The following is a 25,849-nucleotide window of genomic DNA, read 5'->3' as shown; positions in this document are numbered from 1 at the left end:
TATATATATATATGTATATATATATATATATATATATATATGTATATATATGTATATGTATATGTATATATATCAAATTAAAATATGTAAAATTAAAAGGTGAAGGAATAATTAGGTCACAAAAATTGGGGTTAGACAATGTGAATAAATGCACAACGTGCGTGTCATGGCTGAGTTTCTTTATAAAAGTATATAAATTAAACGGCAGATTTGGCACGTATGTACAGTAGTAATATCAGTTAATATATCTACAAAGTATATAAGAACTACAGTTTTATAAATAATTGTCTCACTATTATGCTGCATACGTAAGAAATGAACAGACTGCGATCAATTATTTTAGGTTTCTCAGAAAACACATCAAGAAGAATAAACATTAAACAAATGCTGATAAATTTTGTTAAAATAAATTTAGTTCCATCCGATAGAGAAACATTTCTTTCAATGTGTTTGGAATAGTTTATGCAATCGAGAGTTTAGAGTTTATTCTATAACTTATAACAAAAGTGTTTCTTATACTTTGTTCATAACTGTATATACATGTAATATATAAACGTATGTACACTGACCAAAGTGACAACATTGAATCGTCTCACAAGGGGGAGAAAAATTTACCTTTTTCACTATTATTCAGGAGGAGCCTTATTCTGTATATATGAGTATAAATACATGTACAGAGGAGTGCACCATATCGTACAGTTTCAGGGGAAGTATTTCTCGAAAATATTTCCCCTGGAGCTGCACGATATGGTGCACTCCTGTGTACAGTTCCCCGCTGGTAAGTTGGTAGCCGAGACGACACAGGGACAAGAGGGATAAGCCGCTCAGCAGACGTATAGTAGTTGTGTAACCAATAGCGAGAATGCGTGTGGCTTCAAGTGTGTTGAAGTAGGGCGGCGTAGGACCAATAAGACCCGCATTCTTTTCAGCTGCCAACTTACCAGCGAGATACTATACACACGGAATTGAACTGTGTATCATAAACCAAGAAAAATTTTCAAGAGTAAACAAATTTTCTAAGATTATCTTTGATATTCTATTTTTTTTTTTTTTTTTTTTTTTTTTTTTTTTTTTTTTTTGTTGATATTCTAGTGAATTTTTGCTCACTTTTTGTATTTTTACTTTGTTTTAAGATACACATTTGATCTCTTTATTCTCAGAATAAGGCCCCAACTGGTCTATTATTCTCTAATTTATAACAATTTCATTATTATGAACGCGTGTATCGTTACGCAGCTATGTACTTTAGAATATATTTTTGTCTGCGCAAGGATATTTGTAACACATAATATATCTGTAACATAAGTAATTACAAATTAAGAACGCAGCTATAACGATTTGAGTAAAACAATAGAATCACCCTTTTTTACTTGCCGAACCGAATATATATAAAGATTACTGTACATTTATTTTTCATATATATAAAATATCAGTTCTTTCTGAAAAACGCTTAGCAGTCTGTCTTGTGATGACGTATGACGCTAAAACTTACTTAATTGTTACGAGTCGTTATGCTCCACTATCGATCTCGATGATTCTTCTAAAACGCAACTATCGTCGTACTGAGAATTCCCCAGACTCATATCTGCTGATTTTAACGTCGCGCTACATAAAATTTCCTCAAGATTTTCTTCTCGATTGCTATCTTCGGCATTATCTACACAAAACAGTATTTTTTTTTTTTATTTACGAAATTCTATTGAATTCCGAAAACACTAGTTTATCTAGATATAAAGTGCAAAAATTTACACGATTTCTCGCTTCAGATGTTATAATTAAAAATGACCAGAACAGATATTTTTTAAAAAAGTTTTTTTAACATCTGATTTAGAATTAAAAGCTTTGAATTTTAAATCAATTTAAATATATACTATTTATGTACAAAAAATTGCTTTTTTAACAACATTCTTTCAACTTAGGTTAAAATTAAACTAGAACATATACCACATTTTATGTAACTTATTGTTCAACGCACCTTCTGTACCAGACAGATGTTTCGCTTCCACGAGTATTTCCTTGTTTTCTAATGAAGTATTTAGTAAATTTACTATTTTAGAATTCGTGCTCGCGTTGACATCTTTATTCTTTCTACAAAGAAATGATACATGTTAATAAGTTATTGGAACTTTTCTAAGATTCATATATGCACATTTGAGTGCATTAATTGTTATATTTTTCAAACTTACTTGTGCTGTTCTTCCACTGCGAAAGCAATCGCGGGATCTGTTTTTAGAGATGATTTCCAATCGATTATTATCGCGTCCCTTTTTGGCAAACAAGAGTTTATGCTTTGCGCCACAGTCGTAGATGAATTAAAATTTAATGAGTTGAAAGATTGCGAATCAACTTCATCCTTATCTGAAACATCTTCTTTCTGTGTGTAAACACACAATACACCATAATTAGTGACATAATTATTTTCTTAGATTGCAGAAATGTATAAGGGAAAACTAATCAAGAGCGTCGTAGTGAGACAAAAATGATACAAGTCACCTGTATATACGTTTTGATGGATTCCGTTTTTTGTGATGAGTTTGTAGTCATCGGCAACACAGTCTTTGTTCGATCTCCATTATTTATAGGTATATGATTTGATTGAACATTAACTGAATTTGTATTATGCTGACTCGTAATACACAGATTCTTCCTTCCCATTATTACTTTTCCTAATACTTCCTGTGAAAATTATTAAGTTTTTATCAACGCAATAATCATCAGACTAATCATCTTTCATTGGTTTTTCTTTACTCATGTGTTGCTCAGAAGTTTAATTGCTAGAATACCTTGCCTGCGTGTGATAAAGTTACACCTTTCGCATCTTTTTGAATGACAATCACGTTAGCACTTAATTTGGTGTTAGAATACTGAGGCATGTTTACAAGTTTTTTAGAATTTATCGTGACATTCTATAAAATAATATAATATTTTAGTTTTATAACCTCTTTGTGTTTGTGTGTGTAATTATATCGCAATATTATTTCACATACGCAATTTAAATGAGCAAAATCAATAGTTACGTAGTTAGTTACCGGTTTGGCAGCAGATTGATGACTGTAAGAAATTTGTTCGGATGGCAGTTTTTTATATGTTAACATTGCAGAAGCTTGTTTCAGTTGAGGCGGTCCGGGACCGCTCGAGACTATTGTACCAGCTACTGCATGTTTTAACAAATGCGAGGAATCTAAAAATGTATTTTCACATTTACTTAATTTTACAAACATTTCATACAATTTTAAAGTTAATAATGCAAAAAAAGCATACTTATGTTTTGAGTGCTTTGTGTGTTTTCATTTTCCGTTTGCGCTTTATTAAGCGAAACATTCAACACACCGCTTGATGATACCACTTTTGTATTTTTATTCTGTATAGTACTGACTACCATCTTAGACTTATTGGTGTTGTTCGTAGAGGTTTTTATTGTAACTACATGTTTTTTTGGCGTAACTGTGACGCATTTATTCAAGTGTCCTGATACTTTCGTGCTTTCTTTAAAATCTGCATTATTCATTGAAATTAATTAAAAATAAGCAGAAGACTTATAATTTAAAGAGTACCTTATTGTCATAAGGTACTTAATATCTACAATTAATATTTATATTATTGAAAAGAAAAGATACTAACCTGAGATCTCATCAGGAGTAATTGGAAATGTAATATTTTGATGAAGTAGCTGTGATTCTTGCCTATTTTCTAATGATCGAGAGGTGTGACTTGATGAGTCAGATAGCACAATAACCTTATTCGGTGGTACTGATGGCAATGGGGAAGGAGATTTACGTTTTTTAGAAAGTTTCAATTCAACATTAGGCTCTTCAACAACTTTATCATCTATTGTCTTATTTTTACCCAAACTGGAATCCTAGGAGAAATATATAAAAAATATTATAAAAACATAAAAATATACATACAAAAATATTTGATACAAATATTTACTAAAGAAAAAAATTACAGTTGTGTGAATTTTTATCACATTGTTATATATACATACTTCTTGTACAACTTGTGTATTTTCAATATTTTTATGGTTGTACAATTTCTTATCAATAGATAAGTCTTCTTCTATTTTTGCTTCTGGTTGAGATTCAGTTTCAGCAGCTGTAAGATACAGATTGTATAAAAGCAAAATATAATTATATAACATCAAATTAAATTATATAACAAAAATGTCACAATAATTATTTACATAAACTTGTCGAGTCTTCAGACTTTTCAGGAATAACACAGTCATTAGGCCTAATGTTGCTTGTTGAAGCCGAGATTGCAAGAGACAAGCTATTGTTTAAAGTTGTAAAAGCTGTCCGTGCCTTTAATCTTGACAAAAGAGGTATAGTTCGGCGACTTTCTATCAACCAATCAATACCAGTATTTGCCCCATGAACGCTGCATTACAAGAATTTTACATTTATTTAAATAAATTAAATCACTTTTTACTATTTTTATTTATCTCAAGCAATATAACATACTGCATTTTATATAGAAATTATTTTTGGTATTTTTTTCTCATAACACTCTTATGTCTTATAAGTTATTAGTTTTCATCATGCAGAATACATACTGTTCTGCAATTGCTGCAAGATTTTGATCATTTGCAACTCTTCTTATCTCACAGCGATGTCTTTCATCAGAAATATGTAACAGCTTAGCCAGCTGTTGCAACAACTTCTGTTTATCATCTGTTAAAGGTCCTTGGGCACGTAGAACAGAGATCATACTTCCATAAGCTTCTAATTCTGCAGTACATAGAAAAAACACAAATTTTGTCAGAAAAATCATATAAAAAATACAAAACTCACATTAATTACAACATAAAGAATCAATGCTTCATATAAAAAATATATATATATATATTTATATATTTAACAATGTGTTCAATTAAAATTTGTTAGCTTGAACCATAGTAGAACCAACTATTTATTACACATGTCTCAGATATTAAAAGTATAGGTGCATATTTTTATTCTTCACAAATATATAAATATTTATATGTATAAACTTAACAATAATCTTAGATATTTTTACTTCTAAACAAGCTACTTAATTCAACTCTTTATCTATGCAATACAAAGGTCATTGTCTAATATTAACATGAGGTAAGAGCTGGTAAGAGCTATATTTTGAGGCTCTAAGTATGCCAGAAGGATGCAAATCTTCAGACTTATATTTTACAGTTACATTCATTCGTGTCTGGCAAAAGAAGCTGCCCTAAAATTCTATCCAATATGAAGATTAAAAAAGTGACATTAACGTGACACAAAAACCGTCGAGTTCAGAATACAAGAAACGAAACTTTGGCGCTTCCATACCAACAAGCCATATCCGTTATTAAATACACATGCTCGAATTCCTGATAAACTTGATTCTCTTACTTCGCGAGAAGTACACACAAATCTCGAGTCATTTCTAGATTGTTCGATCGTTACTTTGCGAAAAAAACGCACGAGACGTGACTCGCGTTTTTGTGTCAAAAAATATTTTTATATAAAAAAAATTTATCCAGATCGCCACTGTGAGAAGCTGCGGATAATGTACTCCTTCACCAACAAAGCGATTCGATCATGTTGGACCGCATAACCTTACCGAGGCGCCGATAGCTCTTTCTACATTCTTCTTTACTAATTCCCGAGGGCATGATTCCGTGTATCTTCTGCAACTAGTTCGGGTCACTTCAACGAAATAATGGAATCGCAACGCGTCTCCCACATTTTCGAAATTGACAGACCGAACCGATGGTGAAGCATCCCGCGCGCTAGTCAGCGCTAGTATACTACTTTATTACCATTAAGCCGGATCCACAATGGTCCGCAGACGCACGGACGTAAAAGTCGTTCTACAATTAGTCACAAATCGCAAGCACAGTATTTAGGTTGCGATTCCATGACATCTTTTTTTTTTTTTGCGTAAAGACCCTTATCAGACCACAGATTAGGATTGAGTTAGGTTGAAATTCGACTACTCAGAGCAAAGTACAGTTAAACTTAATAATTAATTTCTTTTGTTTTAATTGGCTAAAGATCAATTAAATCTCAATTTTTTTAATCCATAGTCTGATTTAAGTTCATCTTCGAACAGTGTCTGTAGCCAATGAGACAGCCAATTCGCCTAAACAACTAACGTGATTAGTCAACTCCAATAGAATAGTCGGCCAATTAATTAAGTTAATCAGAGATCTTTAAGTCGTCGTGACCAACCTTTTTTCCTACGAATTATGTTTTCTTCTATTTCTTCTTTTTTTGACAAGAGTCGTGTTTGACGCAGCAAAACTCCGTTTGACTCAAATTACTCACTTGAGTCAACGACAGTAATTCGGTTCGATAAGATTCTCTTCTCGTGCTACCACCCCACCACCATCGTCAGACCGTCGCTGACAGTGCCGTTCACTTGCTGTTGCTGAGTCGTTCAGCTGATCGACGGATGACGGGTGAAAGTGTTCCGAATAGCCAGCGAGTTGTAGAAACGCGGAGTTGACTCACGCCCAACACAATGCGCCGGGCCCGAGGAGAGATTTTTTTTGACCATATCGAAAGTTCCTACTTAATGTAAATTTAGGTAGCAGTACAAGAATACACGGGGTGCAACATACACAATAGAGATAGAGAGATAAATTACTCGAAACTAAGCAAGTATCTTCTTTTTTTATTCGTTTTTTTTTCTCTTATAGTGTAGCAACAACAAAAGCTAATTGCATTATAATTTCTTTCTGTATTTATAACAATATTTTTTTTTATAAATTATAATTTAAAAATATTTAAAAATAACTATTGTATTTATATATAATTAATGCAACAAAAGGTTTTTTCAAGTCTAATAAAAAATTCTAAATAATAGAGGAAATAATTTATTTTTACTTTTGTAATAAATTTAATGTTTTTTCTTTCTTTCTGAATATTATATATATTTATTTACTATCTAGAAGTTTAATAAAACTATAATTTTAATATTAAATTTTAATATTAAGTAATTAAGCCTGAAACTAACATATATATATATATATTTGTCAAAAGTTTCATATTGACCTAATAATTATTCAATTTTCTTTTTTTGTTGTAATATTTTGACAATACTTGTAATTTTTCTTACAGCCTCATATCCTGAAATGTGTGATGATGCTGATAGAGGACAGATTGAAGTTTTGACAGTTAGGGCTCTAGGATAAATATCTGAGACTTCCTAGTGCCACATAAGCATATATATCAAAATATATAACAATTCCAGAATGTTTCACTGCTAATATCTGTGAAGGAGAAACTTTCCAACAACTTCATCCTTAGTATGATTGTTGAGAACTTTTTCTCACGCTACAAAGATACTTATGTAATGATTTCTGTGTAGCCTGTATTTAAAGAAGTGCTATACATTTTATAATAGCAGAGGCAGAAGCCATATCAGGCTACATATACTCAAGGGCGGTGAATCTAATATGGACATTTTGCAATTGGCTCTGGTGGTAGTATTTACTTTCATCTGTGGTGTAATATGTACCCTGGCATTGCAGTTTTACTTATTCAAGAGATACCTGGAATCAGGGCCTCAGGTTGCTTCACCACAGAGGCAGCTACAGCATGGCAAGGCACAGTTACCTAAAGAGCTCGTGGAGCAGTTGCAAGAGGAACGTACAAACTGCAATAACAGTATATCCCGCCAAGCTATGTCACAAGGCAATGAAAACTTAGCGATAAATCTTACGCTGCAGTTCCTCTTCAACGAACTACGAAATGCCGAACGAGTGCGATTGTGGCTTTATAGGAAGTTGAACAATGAATTCAAGGAATTATTGACACAATCGACGACCGCCAAGCTGTTGGACAGTGTAAAAGTAAGATTTTCTATTTGGAACATTGAAATTCATGTTTAAAAATATGTGTTTATAATCTTTTGCGCGCGCGCGCGCACCTATTTCTTGCAGTTGAGAGACTTGGATCTCGGCACGCAATTCCCGACGATAAAAGGCTTGGAAGTCGCCGATTCAAAAATCGATGCTGACACGGGATTACTAGAGTCTTTAGACTTGGCCTTAGATCTACATTACTCAGGAAACTTTCAATTGTCTATAGATGTTAAAATGTTGCTCGGTAAAACAGCCTATATGGCGTTGCAAGGTACATTAGCACACAATTGTTTTTTTGTATAAGAAGAATAGGAAATTTGTATTATAACATGTATTCATTATCAAATTTCATAGTGAAACGTGTGAGTGGTAAAGCCAGGCTACAATTTACTCGCGTACCATACACACACTGGTCGTTGAGCTTCTATTCAGATCCGATCTTAGAACTAGAAGTACAGTCTCAGTTCCAAGGTCGTCAGTTACAGCCGCAGATTATATCAATTATCATCAGTCAGATTAGAAAAGCAGTGAAACGGAAGCATACTTTACCTCGTTACAAAATGCGTTACAAACCGTTCTTCCGAAGATTAAATGATGAGGCAGTGGATCTTTCAGAAGTAAGATTGCTATATGAGGGAGCGTTTTATTTTTAAGAATAATTAGTTTTTTAACTGATAAACATACTATATACGCTTATATAATCGGGATATTTTTTATATAGGTCGCCAGTACACAATTAACCCCAGGCTACTTGGAAGTAGAACTTCTGGAGATCAGTAGACTCAATCTCGCGCCTATAGCTCTCAGCAGCGAAGACAGCATGTCGCAAGTAGAAATATACTGCACTATGAGCGTGGATTCCACGCCGTGGGTGTACTTGACGCAGTACAGCGGTGTTCCGTACATGGTGCTAGACTTGATCATCAGCAAGACAGGCTCTCAGCAACTGGGCGTGGTATTCAAGCAGGAAGTTGTGTCGGAGATCGGCCAGATGTGCGTGCTGGTGGAGACCATTGTATCCGGCAGCCCGGCGGCGATCGCCGAGATGAAGAAAGGCGATATTCTGGTAGCGGTGGATGGCAAGAAAGTATCAAGCATGAATCAGGTAGCAAAACTCGTCAAGTCGGCCGTACAGCGGCGTTTTATCATCAGAGTGGAGAGACGATACTCAAAGGCGGACTCGAGCGAGAAAGGACAAAAAACGGACAACGAGAAGACGTCCTTCGTTGAGAGGAAAGCGTCGAAAAGTGACTCTGTAGGCAAAGTAGAAAGTCCGACCGCAGATGATGCCGGGAAGATAAAATTTGAGACGCAAATCAAATTCTCTGATTTACGAGACACCGATATTGACCCTGCGGATACTCGGCCGGACACTGGAAAACTGTTCAAAAGAAGAAAAAGCAGCGTTCATATTGAAGACATCGCTTATACGCCCGACACCACGCCGTCTCGACGTATTTCGACGATCTCCACATCGTCCGCATCGTCCAGCAATGTTCAGTTTTATCTTCCGGATGACAACGTGATCAACATCACCGATCTCTATTACAACACGAAAGAGAAGCCGTATGCCTCTCTAATTACCTTCAAGGAAACCAAAAGTTTTCGGGTCGACTCTGAGTTGCAATACTTAAACATTGGTGTGTGGAGCCGTGTCAAGGGAAGCGAGATGTCCCCGAAATTGTTAGGCTACATAAACGCGCCTGTGAAATTGATCCTGGCGCAATGTTGCACTTCCACGACCGGGCATTATTTAAAATGTCATGCTTTATTACCGCCAGAAAGTGGTGGGTGGTTTTACATCTTGTTTTAATATATAAATACAATGATAGTTTTTCTGAAGCCTTCTTATCGTGAAATTTAGTTATAAAGAAAAATTCTTTAATTTTTTTTGCGTCTATTGAATTATTTATTTCTTGATAAAGAATTACTAAGAGAGAGACAATTATTTCTCTTAAAGCTGCTTTAGCGACGTCCTACGTAAGACTGCAGGGCTATTCAGGATTTGATCCGACACTCTGTTACGGTGACATCCTGCTGTCGTACGTGTGGGAATCCTGTCAGCCAAGCAATCACACAATCACTGATTCCGGAAAGAAGGAGAACGTGGAAACTGCCAAAATTCAGCCGATTCTAAGTGAAGAGGTCACCGATAGAAAGTTGCACGATTTTATCAGGACGCACTTCCACAGAGCGACGCACTGCGATTTTTGTACGAAAAAGGTAAAGCGTTAATCGTCTTTTCACGAAGCAAGCAAAATAGTTTTTCATAAAGATTTTATAATCTTCTATTAATTATAAAAATTTTTATAAAAATTGTTTTTGTTAAGAAAAAGTTTTTTTTTAATACCAGATTGTTTTCCTTCTTATTCTACTTAAGATTACTTACTCGAATTGTACGTTGCTTTTCATGTAGATTTGGCTAAAGGACGCAGTGCAGTGTCGGGATTGTGGTATGGTGTGCCACAAGAAGTGCGAGGTACGCTGTCAGGCGTCAGGCACTTGCGGCGCGGAGAGTCTAGCAACTCTGGCTCTGGAAGCTGACGAGATCGAGTCGAACACTATCGTTGGAGATATCTCCAGCCCGGAGATCTCTCTGACTGGATGCGAAGATAACGTACAGGTACTCAAGACGTAAAATCCTAGGGAAACAAACTGTTTTCTTATCGCGAGTGTAATCATTTCTCGTTGCGACGTACGGTGTTCGCATACGAAACAGCAAAGACCAAGGAAGAACATTTATATAAAATGTTTATACAAAATACTCTTTTTTTTTTTAAGGAGTAGTTTTTTTTATTAGTATCGTATATTTATATACTTAAGTTTTTATAGTTCATTTTAAACATCTTTTTTTAATATTGACTTTATTAGGAAAGAACGATATAAAACTTTTCACTTTCTAGTCATGAATCCTGTGATAAAAACATTCAATCATTGTTATTTTGTACATGTATATGATTAATTTATTCTGCTATATTTCTTTACAGTTTATACATTTAAGTAAATATGCCATACGTATATCGCTTCATATATACGTAACGTAATCTCAACTATATTTTTACAAGTATTCAATGGTAGACTTATTATTTAAAACAAATTATGTTATTTGTACTATATAAGTCAAAATGCTGTTAGTTTACATAATGTCCACATTTTTATACACGATATGTATAAATAAGTGGTGTAATATATTTACAGATATTTTTTCATAGTAAGAGAAAACCGCTATATTATAAAATAAACCTAATTTCGTATACACACACACACACACACACACATATCTATCCGATTATATTCTATTTTTTTATATTCTATTTATTTGTTGTCTCTTTTATTTGTCGAATTATATTTAAATAATCATTTATCGAATATAATTTTGTCCCCAATAACACATTATTTTGGATAGTGATTATATGTGCAAAAAGACTAAAAAGTAATTTTATCATTACGACATATCGATATAAAATGCAGAAGCGCTTGGCATGTCATGGTGGTTGAGGGATTGTACCAATTTCAAGAAACTCGTATTTATCTTGGTATTTTGTACATAGGAAGTAGAAATTGTTAAGCGTGACACACATCTTGTTGTTGGCAATAAAACAAATTGAACATACGCACTTCGGGGAGGTGAAGGTTCTTTGTAAGCTTTGCACCTTGACCTTGTCTTCATTCTTGTTAGATATGCCGAATGAAAAATATGACACATAGACGTGCAAATGGATAAGATTAAATTTCCTTTTTTCGTACGACATCGATGTTACTATTATCATATAAAGTATAGAATTCGCGTATGTGCTGTATCATAGAATAGTCTACATGCATAAGATGATCGCAGACTGTTAGAGTCTTCATGCATGTTCGGATTCTATGCTTTATATCTGTAAAATACACACTTTACTGTACATATTAAAATAGCGCGATTATTATATGGATAATGTGTTAATGAAAAAGAAAGAATATTAATCCATTTGAAATCCGTTGGTCGATTAATCAGGGCGCAAGTATGATGGCCATGAAGGCTAGTATAGCTAACACTCTGTTGGGCCTGAAGAAAGCTGGAAGTACCAGTTGCTTGGCCCCACCGGCTACCGGTATCGGCCTGGCATCTCGAAGTCTCCCCCCAAGTCCCTGTGCATCCCGCAAGGTAGAATAATAACACGCATTTGTTCGTTCGGAGCGGAGAAGGGAGGAATAAAAAAAAAAACACTGCTTCGACTGCGCACCGCATGGAAATTGTTGTTGATAGATTAATACATATGCGATATTGTTTGTGTTACGGTCATCACAATTCTTTCTTGTTAATTAAGATGTACCAGACCTTCTCCGCTTCATTTTTGTGTTCATCACATCTTTTTAAAACAGAACGAAAGGAAAGGATATGCTCTTTGGAAGATATTCGATATCTTGCAGTTCCCATGCTTGAACTGTTTTATTGCTTCAATCATTCCTTCATCAATCATCATGCCTTACATTCGTCATCGAAGGTACTCGTTAATTCACACTTAAGAATGTAAAACAGAGCGATTAGCGAATGCGACACGATAAAATTTGAGGCAATTTCGGTTAGTTCTTTTCTTTAAAATTATCTACTAGTGAATTATAAGAGAGAGAGAAAGAGAGAGAGTTTTTCTATCATTTAAAAATTGTTATACGTATCTCTGTTTATTTGTTTCCCCAAATTGCTACAAGTTCTATCACACTGACAACAATTTTCATGGACACAATGAGCGCTGATCACGGCACTGATTGCATTGCAATTGCACTTTAACGCTGGAGCCAAGCTTGCGCACGGTCATCATTATAGATATAGGAAGATCATTGCGACTCACACATCATAATCGGTTTCGAGCGGTTGATCATGTTACACTTTTCGAATCGGCGTAACATCGATCGCGAGGATGCCGCTCACAAAAAACGCGTTGCATTAACCAATTTGATCGAATTGTTGAAACGTTTAGAGTTCATTGGCCGGAGGTCTGGGAATAAATCCTGACCTCTTGGAGGGTGCTGAGCCAAGTGTTGCAGCTCCATTATTGGCCGGCGATTTGGATGACGGTCTTATGTCAAGGGCCAGAGACACCGGCAAGTTCTTGTACAAGAACTTGGAACCGCAGGAGCGCGTTGAAAAAATCAACTCTATGGTACGCGAAAAAAAGTTCTTAATTTTGAACAGTCCGTACTTAATAATTTGTAAAGTTTATTTAAACAAAACACACTGTATTTTAATAACAAATTAATATCCGAAATGATTGGTGTGCATTTCTCGCAGATGAGCAAATTGAAGAACGCATTGGACGCCGAAACTACCTCAAGACTAGACCTGTCACACAACGGAGACGCGGACAGCATGAAACTGATCGCGCAGAGCGATCTGCGAGTGCAAGCGCTTAGTGTGTTGCTTTTACATTACTGTGCCGGCCTACAACACGCCCAGGAAGCGGTGGATCGACCAGAAACCAACAAGGAATCTTAATAAGTACACGTTCTTATACTTGATAAAACAATGAATAATAATGAAAAACAGCGAACGTGGAAAATGTAGCGATATTTGATAATTGGATGATTCTCTTACGCAATTTTTGTCATAACGAACACGATTATACGTAACGTTAACGTAATGTTATATCGATTTTATGATGTTGATGCCGTTTTTAATACCGATATTATTGTCAAGCTGTATATGTATATATACGTATGAGAAACATTGCACTTAGATATTTATATTATTATTATGCACACAGAAAAAAATAGGGATCAAGTATTTACCAGTATTGATGAACACTCAATTCACGCCAATATTGAAACTATATTTATAGTTACATATGTATAGTTAAAACGTAGTTATTACTTTTCTTCGTTATTATTGTACATTTTAGATCTTATATACACGGCATTATATTAATATAGACGTATAGAACGTATTGAAAAGTAACGATACATTTTCCAAAAAATTTTACGTTGAATATAAACGTTGAATATATAACGTTGAAACGCGTGTGAGAGAATAAGATGAATTTAAACGCGCCATAGCTTGTTCCAAAGCGCATTAGTCAATTGATCGAATTTTAAACCCTATTCGCACATGGTGTTGATAAGAGATAGAGATAACAAAAATATAATTATCGAGATTCATATGTTCGTTCGTGAGAATTTTTCAATCTTACAAGTGTGGAAATAGCGATAAATTTTTCTCTGAAGATTTTACGATAATATTTCATATTACAATATTTTCGATATACGTCGTTTGACTTGTAGACTCTTTAATGTGCAATCCCACACTTTCTGTATGTATAGCTTTCGCATTTTACAGGGTTGATCGTATCAAAATTTATATATCAAAAGTTTTTGTGTACATCTATATAATACGCGCAAATATAAACATTCACAATTTCGCGTACGTAAGTTCTTCTAGCAATTTTTGTCGAATTGCGCGCGTGTTTCCCGATCCACACACATGTACGTAACCGAATAATAATAATACTCCGCAAAATTGTCACGATTAAACATCATTCATCAAGAGAGAACACCAAACCTCGTTGAAACTAGTAATTAGTAGATTAGTTTAAGTATTGCAAAGTGTATTCAATACATATATACATATAGAAGTTACGTGTGTATACTCAAAACAGAGGATGTTTTGTTTGCGAAAAGATGTGCGTTATCTATATTATACAGCTTTTCACTAAAAACAACAAAAAACACAGTGCAATTTTCCAAATACTTAATCGGTATATTTTACGTCTAATAATAATTTTATGCGCGCGCGATATATATTATAGATTCGCGAATGTGATATATGTCGAAGATATATACCAAGAAAAAGAGAGAGAGAGAGAGTGTGCGAGAGAACAAGAGAGTTGCCATGACTTGACATTTCACAGTGTCTTATTTAAAAATCACACGATGGTGCCAAATGACGTAAACCGTAATTCAGAACATATCCATGAAACTTTCTGGAACAAAACTCTACCTTCTTACATACACAATACAAATATTAAATTACGTTCGCACAGTGTAAAAAGTAAAAACTGAAAAGTAAATGTGATATGTGTTTAGCATATTTGAGAAGAGATTGGAAAACGAAAAGTTGACGTTTTTTTAGCGTTGTGTGGCCGTCCGATTCCGATCTCTTATATTTTACGTAAAGTGTATATGTATCTAAGTCTATTGCCGACAATCGGATAGCCACGTGTAACGCTAAACGCACGGGGAAATTTCAGATTTGATTGACTGTTACAAATATAATCAAATAATTTATCGCTTTGGCCTAAAAAAAAAAAAAATAAAAAAAATCGACGATATCGAACGACCAGCGAAGATATATTATTAAAATTTATGCGAATTTTGACTGATTTCTTAATTGTTCACTTGTGCATTTACTGTACGTACGAGATAGCTTTGTATTAGAGAAATCCATCCATAAGCATTTTTGTGTGACCGCGATTATGGAGATTGTACATCCTTCGATTGCGCAAGCTAATGTGTATTATTGTTGTTATATATATATATATATTGTATATATATATATATACATACATAAAGCAAAATATACAAAGGTGAATATAAATAATGTTTTGTTCAATCGCGCGATCATATCTCCTACACCGTTCGGAGGTTCCACATCTCGGAATGAACTACGAAATATATAATGACCGGAAGTTCAGTGTGCGCGCACACACCGAGTGTTTTGTCACACATCTAGCGAACACTTAGCAAAAACTGCGTTTTTTGTTCTCGAGAGATGATTTCGCGGAGCTTTGGCGTGTGTCGTTCACGTTTTTATTCCATTCGCGCGAGTAAAAACGCACGTGTGTTGCGAAAAACGTCTGCGAGCGTGTGTCAAAGAGATACACAAAAGTCGCAATAAAAGTCAACCGACATAGGACGGTCTACGTCGTCGCGTTCTGCTCGCGTCGGGGAAATTCCGCGATGAAAAATAGACATTTGCGAAAATCGAGGTCGCGCGAGCGCGCGCTTCATAAACGACGCGAATATGACGCGTTCTCGCGCGTCGTGCGCGCGTTCTTGAAAAACCAAGATAAATTAAAATGTTTTTGTGCGATCAAGTTTCATTCATCTCATCCGTTTCAATTCTTTTTGTTTTCTGATTAGACTATTTCTTCTATTTGAAAAAATAAGAAAGAAAGAAAAAAAGGAGAATTAAAACTTCATTTTTCAACACAAAGCTGTAAATTTTCCAGCTTAAAAAAAAAAAAAAAAAAAATACGCGTAAAAAGGAACTGCAATAACATCGCGCGTATAAGTGCACGCGCTCTCGTGTTTGTGAAGTCGTCTCTTCGCTCACGTGAACGATTTCTGGTAAACATGGAAATCTACGTAGTAGGGAGAACATGCGGGCGCGCATGTCGTATAAAGAACGGACGGACGGACGGACGGACGTCAGCGTCACGGCGGTTCCGCAGGGCCAACGTTCGCTGGTTGTTGGCGAGGGTGCGAGCCAAGGTGTCCTCCCGACGCGACTGAGGAAAGAAAGAGGACGCGGAGTGGCGGAAGTTCGTCAGCAAAACGCAGAAACTGCGAAGAAGTGTTTTTTATATATACTGAGAAAATAAAGAGGGAAAGGAACGCTTTATTTGAGCGCGCAAGATATTCGTGGATACTAAACATCTGACACACACACACACACACACAAAAGTAAACGGCAAAGAGGTATAAAACACGCTAGAAAATAAAAAACGAGAGACAGAAAGACATTAGCAATTTTTGATTAATATTTTCTTAGCTGTAGAAAGCAAAAAAATTTTTTTTTTAATGCATAACATTCATTTTTCTTGTTGTTAATTACGTCGCAAATCACATTCACGTTTTGCGAAACTTTTTAAAAACTTCTCAACATTTTAAAACTTTTCAAATTTCTCTCAGTTGATTATATATCGAGAGACTACGATCTTTCGCACTCGTCCCTCCGATCCCATCCCTGCTCTCGATCTTTACCATTGCGTGTTGTACGAGGAAACGAAAACGACGAAAGAGAAGTCATGGGGGATTTCGGTACGTGACTGTCTATTTTCGTCGGCACGCGCAGATGCACGCGCAGTATCTTCTGGCCACTGGCCAAGTCTACCGCGGAATCATATAAACATTTTATCACTGTTGAGAGCGCCGAGTTTCGCGATGAATGGAGAGCAAAGTCCTCCAATTCCTCAGAAAAAGAAAGGTGCTTCTGTGGAAGTTGCGCATATATTGGCAAGATTTGTTTTGTGGAAATATTTTTATCTTTCTGATTTTTTCTTAAATTGTAATTTCAAAGGAATGCAGAACTCTTAAAAACTTTTGTTACAGTTAAGAAACATCGGTAGCAAACATATGAGTATGAATCTTATAAGTAACTGTACTTCTCACAATAAAAACGCAACGACAAGAAAACACAGAGATTTGCAAAAGATACTTTAAATACAGTCGATTTCTCGCGATCTTGGACCGAGATTTAAGTGCGTTCCCCCGATTTGTTTTATTCCGTGTGAGACGCGGCCTCACATTTGGCAATTTCGCAACTTCTTCCAGACATTTTCTGCGCAGCTCGAAACAGCAAAATATAATGACGGCACGTCTGTTACGATCTTCCAAATATTGTTGCAAACTTGTAAGTTCCTAGTACACTAAATAACACGTGATAAAAGCAATACATCCGTTTATTTATGAATGCGTTTTGATATTTCTGCGAAAACAATTTTGCGAGTTTTGCAAAATAGATAATGATTTGTTATAGAAAGTAGCGCGTGGAAAATAAACGCGCACGCGAAGGTGAAAAACTTTGCTACAATTAATTTATGTAAAAATATTTTTTAATTACACGCCAAAAAGTTTGCTACAAAAAAAAAAATATCAAGTTTCTGAGTATTTATATCCTACTTCTTCGTTACGACAATTAATATTAATTAAAAAAAAAAAAAACGTCGATAAAATGTGCTACAATATGTTCCGGAAAGCAGAGATAATGAAATTCGCGAAATGACGCAGTGGGCAGTTTGCCGGTGCAACGCAATTTACCAGTATTATCGACCTTCATTTTTTGCATATGTCAGTTTTGAGAAAACGATTTTCGAGACGCGCGAAACCAGATGCATCTGTGGCATTAAATGCTGACTCACGGTCAACATTCCGATCTATTTTCTTTTCGGACGTCTTTTCTTATACATTTTATACAGTATAAGTAACGTGTCACTTATTAAGTCTCTCGATAATAATTATAAAATAATCTGCGCCCCATTTGGATTTTTATAATAATAATCAAACTCAATGCAATTCGTTGACTGATTTAAATATAAATATTAAATATAAATTTAAATATATAAACAAACAAAGATAACAAAGATAATAAAAGTTAGTATTATATAGACTCTGCAAAGTTGAAATTAAACAATAAACGATAAGTTTTTTCCGATGCCGAAACAAAGACGCTTGAGAGAGATCCTGCGGAATCTCATCGGAGACAATAGAGAAACCTTGACGGTACCTTAACGCGATTCGCTTCGTTACACGGAAATTCCGAATTTGACAGCTCGCTCGCACGTCGCGTGCGCCTGCTCTCGCGTTTGTTTTCAAACAAAGAGAGGGAGATACACACAAAGTAGTCAGCTGATCGAGACGCTTTCCCGGCGGTGGGAGGAAGTGGCGAGGGCTTAAATAGCACCGCGTGAACTCGTGCGGATCTAGTGTCGGCTAGGTTGAGTCAAGTCGTTTCGTACTCACGAACGTCTCTCATTCATCGTGCCGGATCTCAGACTTGGGTCGAATTACCGACGAGGACCTGCGAAGTCCTGCAAGTCCTGCAAGTCGTGCAAACAGGTGGATTTACGTCCCCGATAAGTTCGCTCGCTTTGGTAATCGCGTGGATTCAACCTCACGAGAGAAATCGCACAAGTGCGACGAAATACAACGTGTCTCACTAAATGTTGACAATTTTGTAAATAAATCACCACATACTTTTTGCACATTTTCGATCTTTCATCCCGACGAACTTTTTCAGCAACGACATTGCTGATATATACGCGGATATAAACTCCGACTCTCTCAGAGATATCTGACGGTGATTAACACAACGGCGAGCTAACGTCGAGTGTATAAACTTTCACGTAAAAAGAAAATAATGACTAGTCCAATTGGAATCTTGTAATATGCTTTCTTAGCGAAGAAAAGAGAGATTAGTAAAGGTCCGAGGAAACATTGCTAAAAAAAAAAAAAAAAAAAAAAATACCACGAGAATAAATTATTCCTCGGCAAATGTGCTAAGAGACTGTGTTGTTGATAATTTACAACACGACGAGAGCTCGGCGAATTTAATTCGCGCGATATTTTTTTGCGATAAATTTTATATTCGATCAATAAAAGGAGAAATCTCTGAGCATTATGAGGCCACCTCAAACCGAAGATGTGCAACAAGTCTCGCAGGAGCAAGGTGAGAGAAACGTCGCGATGGCAGTCTGCGTGCAATTAGCTGGACGAGCGATCATCAGAGTGGTTTCGCGATGCGAGGAAGCCCAAGATAACTGCAATCTAGGTGAGTCCAGTTTGAAGAACGTAAAAGGACGTACGAGAGATGTTCTACAATTGCAAGACGTGTCTCTTTTAAGTTTGATCGTATATAAAAATATATAAAATACAAATTTTTGTAAGAACAAAAAATAAGTAAAACTAGATGAATAATTATCGGAGATTTGCGCCAAAATGACAAATGTAAATCGCAACAACGCATTTTAGGATATTCTGTTTTGCTAATCTATCTCTTTCATTTGATATCTCTTTTATTTCTTATCTCTTTCATCTGATATCGATGACTAAGTTTACCTTACCGCGGTTGATGAACGGCTTTCTTACTTCATTGTTGTGCAAATTCACATTTTTCTATATGTGTGCATATTGATATTATTTATTCTGTCTCTTTTCCATACATGAATATAATATATAATTTTCAAAATATAAAAAAATCTCGAAAAAAGCTATTGGATATTTCCGAAGAAAGTGCGAACCGCATCGTTAAAAAAAAAAAAACGCTTGCACGCCATAGAAAATGTTTATCTACATTCTGTCCCGTAAATTGCAACATTTAACGATGTTTAATCTGAATGAATCTAAAGAGAGAGGCAAGCCACATAATTAACGTAATTGGTGGTAACACGAAATTTCTAACGATGGGCGCGTCGAGCAAGAAAAGATAAACAAACGGTTGGCGTTTCTCGAGCGTCAGTTTGGATAAAAGTGAAATGCTCGCTCCGCGCAACTCCGGCATAGATAATTGACTGGATAAACATCGCATTACACAACGCGTTCGTATCCGGTCTTTGTCTCTTTTTCTCTTGCGTCGCGCGAGCATCAAAAGTAACCACAGAGATCGATCTCCGCGTGTGTTATCTTCGAGACACCCGGTGCACAGATACACACGCAAAGGTCGGTCTCGGAATAGTAAAGCGAAGCCTTGGCAATGCCGATCTAAGCGTTCCGAATACCGTCAGGAGCGAGTTGAACTGTTCCTCCTTACGAACCCTTTTTTTTTTTTTTATCGATCTGGCATATCACAGAAGAAAACCGATGCGCGCTTGCGGCACAAATAAAACGATAAAAATGTCCTGTGTAACGCTAAGCGATCGATCTCTTCGATCGTTTCTTTCATCTCCTCGTTTTCAGTTCCAATTTTGATTCCGGTCCAAGTTCGAGAGTCACGGTTTGTGCTATCGGTCTATATAGATGTTGTTATAGTAATTAAAAGTAATTAATTATAAAAAATTCTAATATTTTTATTCAAATGTCTCTTTGTCAAAAAAACAACACGATAATGTCGATACAATGTGGCCAGTTGTTTGTTATAAACGTGTCGGCTACCAAGGACACGCGCGCGCGACGCAAAGATTTCGTATAAATAAAAAAAAAAAAAAACAAAAAACAAAAGACAAACGCGCAGGATCTTTCCCAGGAACGCGAAACACACAAGCGCGTCTACAATGCGGGAAGTTTCCGTATAGGGTCGCGCAAACCGTAAATGGCAGCTTGCTGTCGGGCCTTCTTTAGCGTTTCGCGTAAAAAAAAACCGTTCGCACGCATCGCTAACTAGCGCGCCCGCGGTGATGTTCGCAGGAGCAACGGTGAAAAGTAACTTTCATTAGTAATTGCACAATCCCCCGCGCGCTTGAGCACTTTCTCACCCTTGCTTAAGTTCTTTTTATCCAAATTATATAAGATTATCTCAATGTTAAATTCGAAAACCTCGAGTCGCATTTCGAAAAGAATCGTCTTGAAATAAAAACTCAATGTAAAGAAATATAAGACATTGTTTTTAACAAAAATATAAGACGTTGTGTGTTAGCGGATATATAAGTAAATTTATTGATAAAAGTTTGTCTTTTTTTTAGAGAAAGTTTACTTTGCGCGCGCTCTTATCTTGAAGATTCAGATTTTGATAAAAAAAAAGAAAAAATAGATATAATCGCACACAGTTCCAGCTGTATCTCTTAATAAAGATACAATAACATTGCTCACGATCATAAATGATTCAGAACATGACTCATTTATTTAAAATAATACTGAATTTTATCATAGTAAAAATTCAGATTTGCAAAATATTGGCTCTAATTAAAAACTTTCTCTAAAAAAAAATTAATATACACTCTTCTACGACGTGCATTAAAAAAAAAACAAAATAACATTTGTTTAAAATTAATTAAAAAAAAAAAAAGAAAAAACTATCACCAAGAATCGTAAACCGCAATGTTGGAAATTTTAATTGTTTCAAATCACAGCGCAAAAGGTAATATCGTGCAACCCGACGCGATTATAGCGCAATCATTGACTGCCGCGGAAAGTTGGCGCGTTTTCTCAATTTCCACGCGTTTCCCACGACTTCCTGATTTCTCGAGAACGAGGCGCGAGAATCGCGGCCAGGTGATGAGATTTATTTTGAAGAGAGGAGACGCACTGAAATAAATGTGTCATAAGCGCAAGTTGCCTCGGTGATTCAGTACAGCTGCGACCAAGATGGCGAACGCCGTGACGAGAGTGATTCTGCGTTGCGAGGAGGCACAGGAGAACGAGAACCTCGGTAATAATCGCAGAATTCTAAGACAGCGATCGTTCGTCCGCACATCCGCGGGTGTTATTTAACGCAAGAACGTTTAATTAACTCGCGACGAGAGAGAGAGAGAGAGAGAGACATTTTTTATATACCTATCACAAATGTGCAAAGAGTTTTTTTCCACGTGTTTTCGCAACTCGCTTCGCATTGGTGCGCGTTCCCGCAGCGGGAATTACGAAGAAGATGCGTTATCTAATTTGAAGAAATTCGGCTGTTCAATAATACAAAACTATTTACGTGAACGTGAATGTAAAAATTGTGAACACGTTACTTCGTCTTTTTCGCATCTGATTATACCTCTTGTGGTTTCAACATTCAGCTCAGAATAACGTTTTCCGTTTGCGCGCTCGCGCGCACGTTTCGATACATTAATATAAAAATCAAATTGCGTGATGTAGTAACAAGTTGTGTAATAAATTAAATTGCATAATGAGTGGTGTTACACACATAATGAACGGAAACAATGAGTAAATTAATCGACTTATAAGAATCTTCGGATTTCTTTTTGGCTTTGTACATAAATAAAGAGATTGTCAGCAAGTGTAACATAATTATTGAGACCTTACCTAATTCTGTTATTCATTATCTTGCCGGAACTGTGCGCTCCACCGTTACAATATAAACGATCGCGATGATCGATAAATGTGCATATAACGCGGGATACAGGCACACGTTTTGTTCCGTAACGTTCTCGATTCCCGTCGCTCGAGTCCCGGCGTCTTGTGGTCTTCCGCGCTGAAAACCGCGCTGGAGAAAGCGTGAAACACTATACGGCGATGACGAGCGCACTTTCAGCAGTTATGATGCGCATAGATCTACGTTCTCCCAGAGTTTTTTGTTTTTTTTCACATGACGAAGTACATTTTTTTAAATTCAAGAGTTCGCGTGCTCGGAGAAAAACATAATAGTGCGCAGTGTGATAATTAATATTAAACACATATTTTTAATTAAATGTCGTTTTAATTATAAAAAGTACGATATATGATGTAGTTTTCTATCGTTTCTTTCGAGAAAGTGAATAAATGTGTTCTGCTTTGCGATGTTTTCAGATCTGTCGGAATGCCAGCTCATGCAGATTCCAGACGCGGTCTATCATTTAATGCGACATACGGAGTTGAAAAGATGCGATCTCTCCGGGAATGTGATCACGAAGATCCCGCCGAAATTTGCCGTGAAATTCTCGTTAATCACCGGTAAGCGATATAAGAAACACACGCGCAGATTCCAATTCTTTAATTCACCTCTTTCAATTCTCTCAAACTGAAAGCTTCGAGAAAAGATTGAGATTTTATTTATTTTTATTTTTTTTTCGTATGTTCGCAGAGCTGAATCTAAGCCACAATCAAATGAGCAAGCTACCTGAGGAACTGGCCGAGTTGCAAGCTCTGGAGAGACTCGACATCTCGCACAACACCTTCATCGCTCTGCCACTTGTCGCCTGTCAGATACCGCAGCTCAAACGGCTCCTCGCCAACAACAATTTTATCATTGGTCAGTGTCTTTTGGCAATTCTAGAACACACATTTTGTATAGAATGCTGTTATTTGAGAAATGCGCAATCTACATTCGCGTCGCACGCGTTTTTTTTGTTCCTGCAGACGTCAACGTCGAGAAACTCAGACAAGCACCCGCCTTGGAATTCGTCGATCTCCAATCGAATCCGTTGCCGAGCAGAGTGCACGAGCTTCTGAGCAATTTGACAGGCATTAGGATCGAGCTCAGTCCTCGGCAGGTCGAAGACTGGGAGAACTTGTACGTTTGAACCGTCCCCGCCTGGGGCGAGAGCCCATCTCGCGGAAGACTCGACGTGTCTTCTCGACGAAGATTGCTCAAGACTTCATCAATTAGAAGTAGACTCGACGCGTTTTGTACAGTGATAACGCAGACTGTGTGATAACGAGTAACACGCGAATTGTCACGGGATCGGTCCGGGATCTTTTTTTTTTTTATTTTTTTTTTCTCTTGTAAAAATGTCACTCTAACGAATCGTATTTGAATACTGCGGATCAGCTGTCGATTTCGACGGGATCGATCCCTCGTTTCGTTTTCTTAGGTTTTCTAACACAAGACGAGCCATGAGCAATGTAATTGTGATATTTAAATACTTAATCCAAGGATATAATTAATCATACAGTTAACAATTTTTAGATCAAAGCATTTGGATCCTCGAGTCGTTGAGTTAAATCGTTCTTAAACAATTAATTCTTTTTCTCAAGAATACTTGTAAAGTATTATCGACTCAAAACGTTTATTTCACATCTAAAATATGATCCGACTCTGTTTCAGAACTCAAAAGACAAAAAAACTTCACGCGAACAATGCTTTTTGAAAATTATTTTCTAAAATTGTTGAGGCTGCGAAATGTATGTATTATGTCGTTCGTCAAAACAAGTGCAAGTTACATTTAAAGAATTTTTGTAATATAATTCATGTGTCCGGTAATGCTACGGACGGTTTATGGACTGCCGATTTACGTATACGTACATCGTATAGTAGTGCAATTTTAACACTTAAAAGAGTAACAAATGACAAGTCCATTAAGTAGTTGAACAACCGTTCAAACACAGGGTGTCCCGTAAAGAATCATAAATTGCAAATGCAACGTTACAAATGTTAACGCAAAACTATACGCATTTTGCGTATGTAACGTAAAATCTAACGTTGAAATAATTATTATAATTGTAAATTTGTTTTAGCTTCTTCTGTACCTTTTTGCTCTAGTCAAATATCCTCGGGCATATACAGAAGTTTACAGAGGTTTATTTGTTGATCCTCTGAAAATTTGCGAATCGTTACATTCACACAACGAACATTAAGATAATAATTTCATTTTAAGTCGTTTTATCCTTCGATATAGTTTCCTATAATTTTATATTAGAAAGCGTTTAATTTATGGATCAATAGCGTCTGTAAATCTCTAGTTATATGCTCTTGGATTCTTAAAAATTTGAATACGAGACATTACAGTACAGCAGCACGAAAACTACGAGAGCGCGCATTTGTATGAAATCGAATTTGTATCTCTGTTCCTAGTCTAATGCATCCTAGTTACGTATCGCAAATTGTGTTCTAAGTCATTATCGTATTTTGGTGATACAACACACACGAGAGAGAGCTCGCGTTATACGAGCACAAGACAAAAAAAATTATTGACAAATTAACTCGGACATTTATAAATTTGTTTTCGATGTGCTTCGTCACACGAAGTCAAATGTATCGATATACAATATTGTACATATTCTATTACCAACATGTATTGTTCAAAATTGTGTACTGGTACAATCTATATTGTAATAATACATATCTTTGACAATAAGTGAAAGCTGTGCAACATTTTGAAGACAAATAAAAAAAAAAAAAAACCCCAGGCACTTTCAGCCGCTTATAAAATTGTTCTGTATTGCGAAAATTCATATTATTTCTCTCTTCTGACGTCACACATCAATGTGACTGAATGATTATCTAGGAGTCGTAAATAAAATAAAAAAATGTTCCTTTCTTTTACATTACACAATTAATCCAAACGTAACTTATTACGTTCGCATTTTAATCTCTGTTATGTAATCTGCATAACAATAAGATCGTAAAAAGTGTCCGAAATATAAAAATATTCGACTTACACATATATTTTGGAGATTAATTATAAATGTTTATGTAGAGATTTCACGAGAGAAGGAAAAATGTAAGCAATGACGCAACACAGAATAGATAAGATTTTATCTCACGCATGAAATATATTAAATATCAGGGGAAGGACGTAAGAAAGGTAAGTATAAGTATCTGTGGCAACATTATTAACACCGTAAGTAAAACAGCTAATATTGGTTTAGTGCCTGTATTTTCTCAATATTAATAATAATAATAATAATAATAGTAGCAATATATATATATAGGTAATAAAAATAATAATAATAAAGTATAATGAGAGAATCGCAGAA

At 35.9% G+C, this 25,849-nt stretch overlaps 3 protein-coding genes across 7 annotated transcripts; 2 read left to right on the top strand and 1 right to left on the bottom strand.

The window, feature by feature from the left end:
• Positions 1 to 1,066: 1,066 nt before the first annotated feature.
• On the bottom strand, positions 1,067 to 6,610 carry LOC109862295 (BRCA2-interacting transcriptional repressor EMSY). 3 transcript variants are annotated; one of them, XM_020442310.1, is made up of 13 exons: positions 5,578 to 5,740; positions 4,556 to 4,730; positions 4,184 to 4,380; positions 3,989 to 4,095; positions 3,622 to 3,859; positions 3,262 to 3,495; positions 3,030 to 3,181; positions 2,784 to 2,906; positions 2,494 to 2,676; positions 2,187 to 2,374; positions 1,976 to 2,088; positions 1,493 to 1,657; positions 1,067 to 1,294 (listed from the first exon to the last, which is right to left on the bottom strand). In XM_020442310.1, the coding sequence occupies exons 1-12, from the start codon at positions 5,627 to 5,629 to the stop codon at positions 1,500 to 1,502; spliced, it is 1,920 nt and encodes a 639-aa protein (XP_020297899.1). In that variant the 5' UTR covers positions 5,630 to 5,740; the 3' UTR covers positions 1,067 to 1,294; positions 1,493 to 1,499. The 3 variants fall into 3 exon arrangements, with proteins under 3 accessions (XP_020297899.1, XP_020297909.1, XP_020297894.1); XM_020442320.1 differs by lacking the exon at positions 5,578 to 5,740 and adding an exon at positions 6,189 to 6,610 and having other exon boundaries at positions 1,067 to 1,657; XM_020442305.1 differs by having other exon boundaries at positions 1,067 to 1,657.
• Positions 6,611 to 7,085: 475 nt separating this feature from the next.
• LOC109862288 (PDZ domain-containing protein 8) lies at positions 7,086 to 15,119 on the top strand. Of its 2 annotated transcripts, XM_020442287.1 has the most exons (9): positions 7,086 to 7,813; positions 7,904 to 8,096; positions 8,180 to 8,442; positions 8,547 to 9,612; positions 9,786 to 10,048; positions 10,242 to 10,448; positions 11,820 to 11,969; positions 12,784 to 12,966; positions 13,095 to 15,119. In XM_020442287.1, exons 1-9 carry the CDS (start codon positions 7,418 to 7,420, stop codon positions 13,296 to 13,298), a joined length of 2,925 nt encoding a protein of 974 aa, XP_020297876.1. In that variant the 5' UTR covers positions 7,086 to 7,417; the 3' UTR covers positions 13,299 to 15,119. The 2 variants fall into 2 exon arrangements, with proteins under 2 accessions (XP_020297876.1, XP_020297884.1); XM_020442295.1 differs by lacking the exon at positions 11,820 to 11,969.
• A 3,368-nt stretch (positions 15,120 to 18,487) lies between these two features.
• Positions 18,488 to 25,379, top strand: LOC109862693 (leucine-rich repeat-containing protein 40). 2 transcript variants are annotated; one of them, XM_020442809.1, is made up of 4 exons: positions 18,488 to 19,346; positions 22,961 to 23,104; positions 23,235 to 23,402; positions 23,510 to 25,374. In XM_020442809.1, exons 1-4 carry the CDS (start codon positions 19,196 to 19,198, stop codon positions 23,671 to 23,673), a joined length of 627 nt encoding a protein of 208 aa, XP_020298398.1. In that variant the 5' UTR covers positions 18,488 to 19,195; the 3' UTR covers positions 23,674 to 25,374. The 2 variants fall into 2 exon arrangements, with proteins under 2 accessions (XP_020298398.1, XP_020298403.1); XM_020442814.1 differs by lacking the exon at positions 18,488 to 19,346 and adding an exon at positions 21,625 to 21,878 and having other exon boundaries at positions 23,510 to 25,379.
• Positions 25,380 to 25,849: the final 470 nt, after the last annotated feature.

This window comes from Pseudomyrmex gracilis, unplaced genomic scaffold (genome assembly GCF_002006095.1).
Source record: "Pseudomyrmex gracilis isolate BER0280 unplaced genomic scaffold, ASM200609v1 scaffold_10, whole genome shotgun sequence".
NCBI lineage: Eukaryota > Metazoa > Arthropoda > Insecta > Hymenoptera > Formicidae > Pseudomyrmex > Pseudomyrmex gracilis.
Note: the sequence above shows the minus strand (reverse complement) of the source record. Positions and strands in the feature narration are given on the sequence as shown.

Coding starts and splice junctions, on each gene's coding strand:
- LOC109862295 (XM_020442305.1), bottom strand. CDS start 5,629: ATGCCCTCGGGAATTAGTAAAGAAGAATGTAGAAAGAGCTATCGGCGC. Junction 2,677..2,783: donor CTTTATCACACGCAGGCAAG/GTATTCTAGCAA, acceptor TAATTTTCACAG/GAAGTATTAGGAAAAGTAAT. Junction 1,658..1,975: donor ACATCTGTCTGGTACAGAAG/GTGCGTTGAACA, acceptor TGTTTTGTGTAG/ATAATGCCGAAGATAGCAAT.
- LOC109862288 (XM_020442287.1), top strand. CDS start 7,418: ATGGACATTTTGCAATTGGCTCTGGTGGTAGTATTTACTTTCATCTGT. Junction 8,443..8,546: donor AGGCAGTGGATCTTTCAGAA/GTAAGATTGCTA, acceptor TTTTTTATATAG/GTCGCCAGTACACAATTAAC. Junction 12,967..13,094: donor TTGAAAAAATCAACTCTATG/GTACGCGAAAAA, acceptor CATTTCTCGCAG/ATGAGCAAATTGAAGAACGC.
- LOC109862693 (XM_020442809.1), top strand. CDS start 19,196: ATGAGGCCACCTCAAACCGAAGATGTGCAACAAGTCTCGCAGGAGCAA. Junction 23,105..23,234: donor GAAATTCTCGTTAATCACCG/GTAAGCGATATA, acceptor GTATGTTCGCAG/AGCTGAATCTAAGCCACAAT. Junction 23,403..23,509: donor CAACAACAATTTTATCATTG/GTCAGTGTCTTT, acceptor TTGTTCCTGCAG/ACGTCAACGTCGAGAAACTC.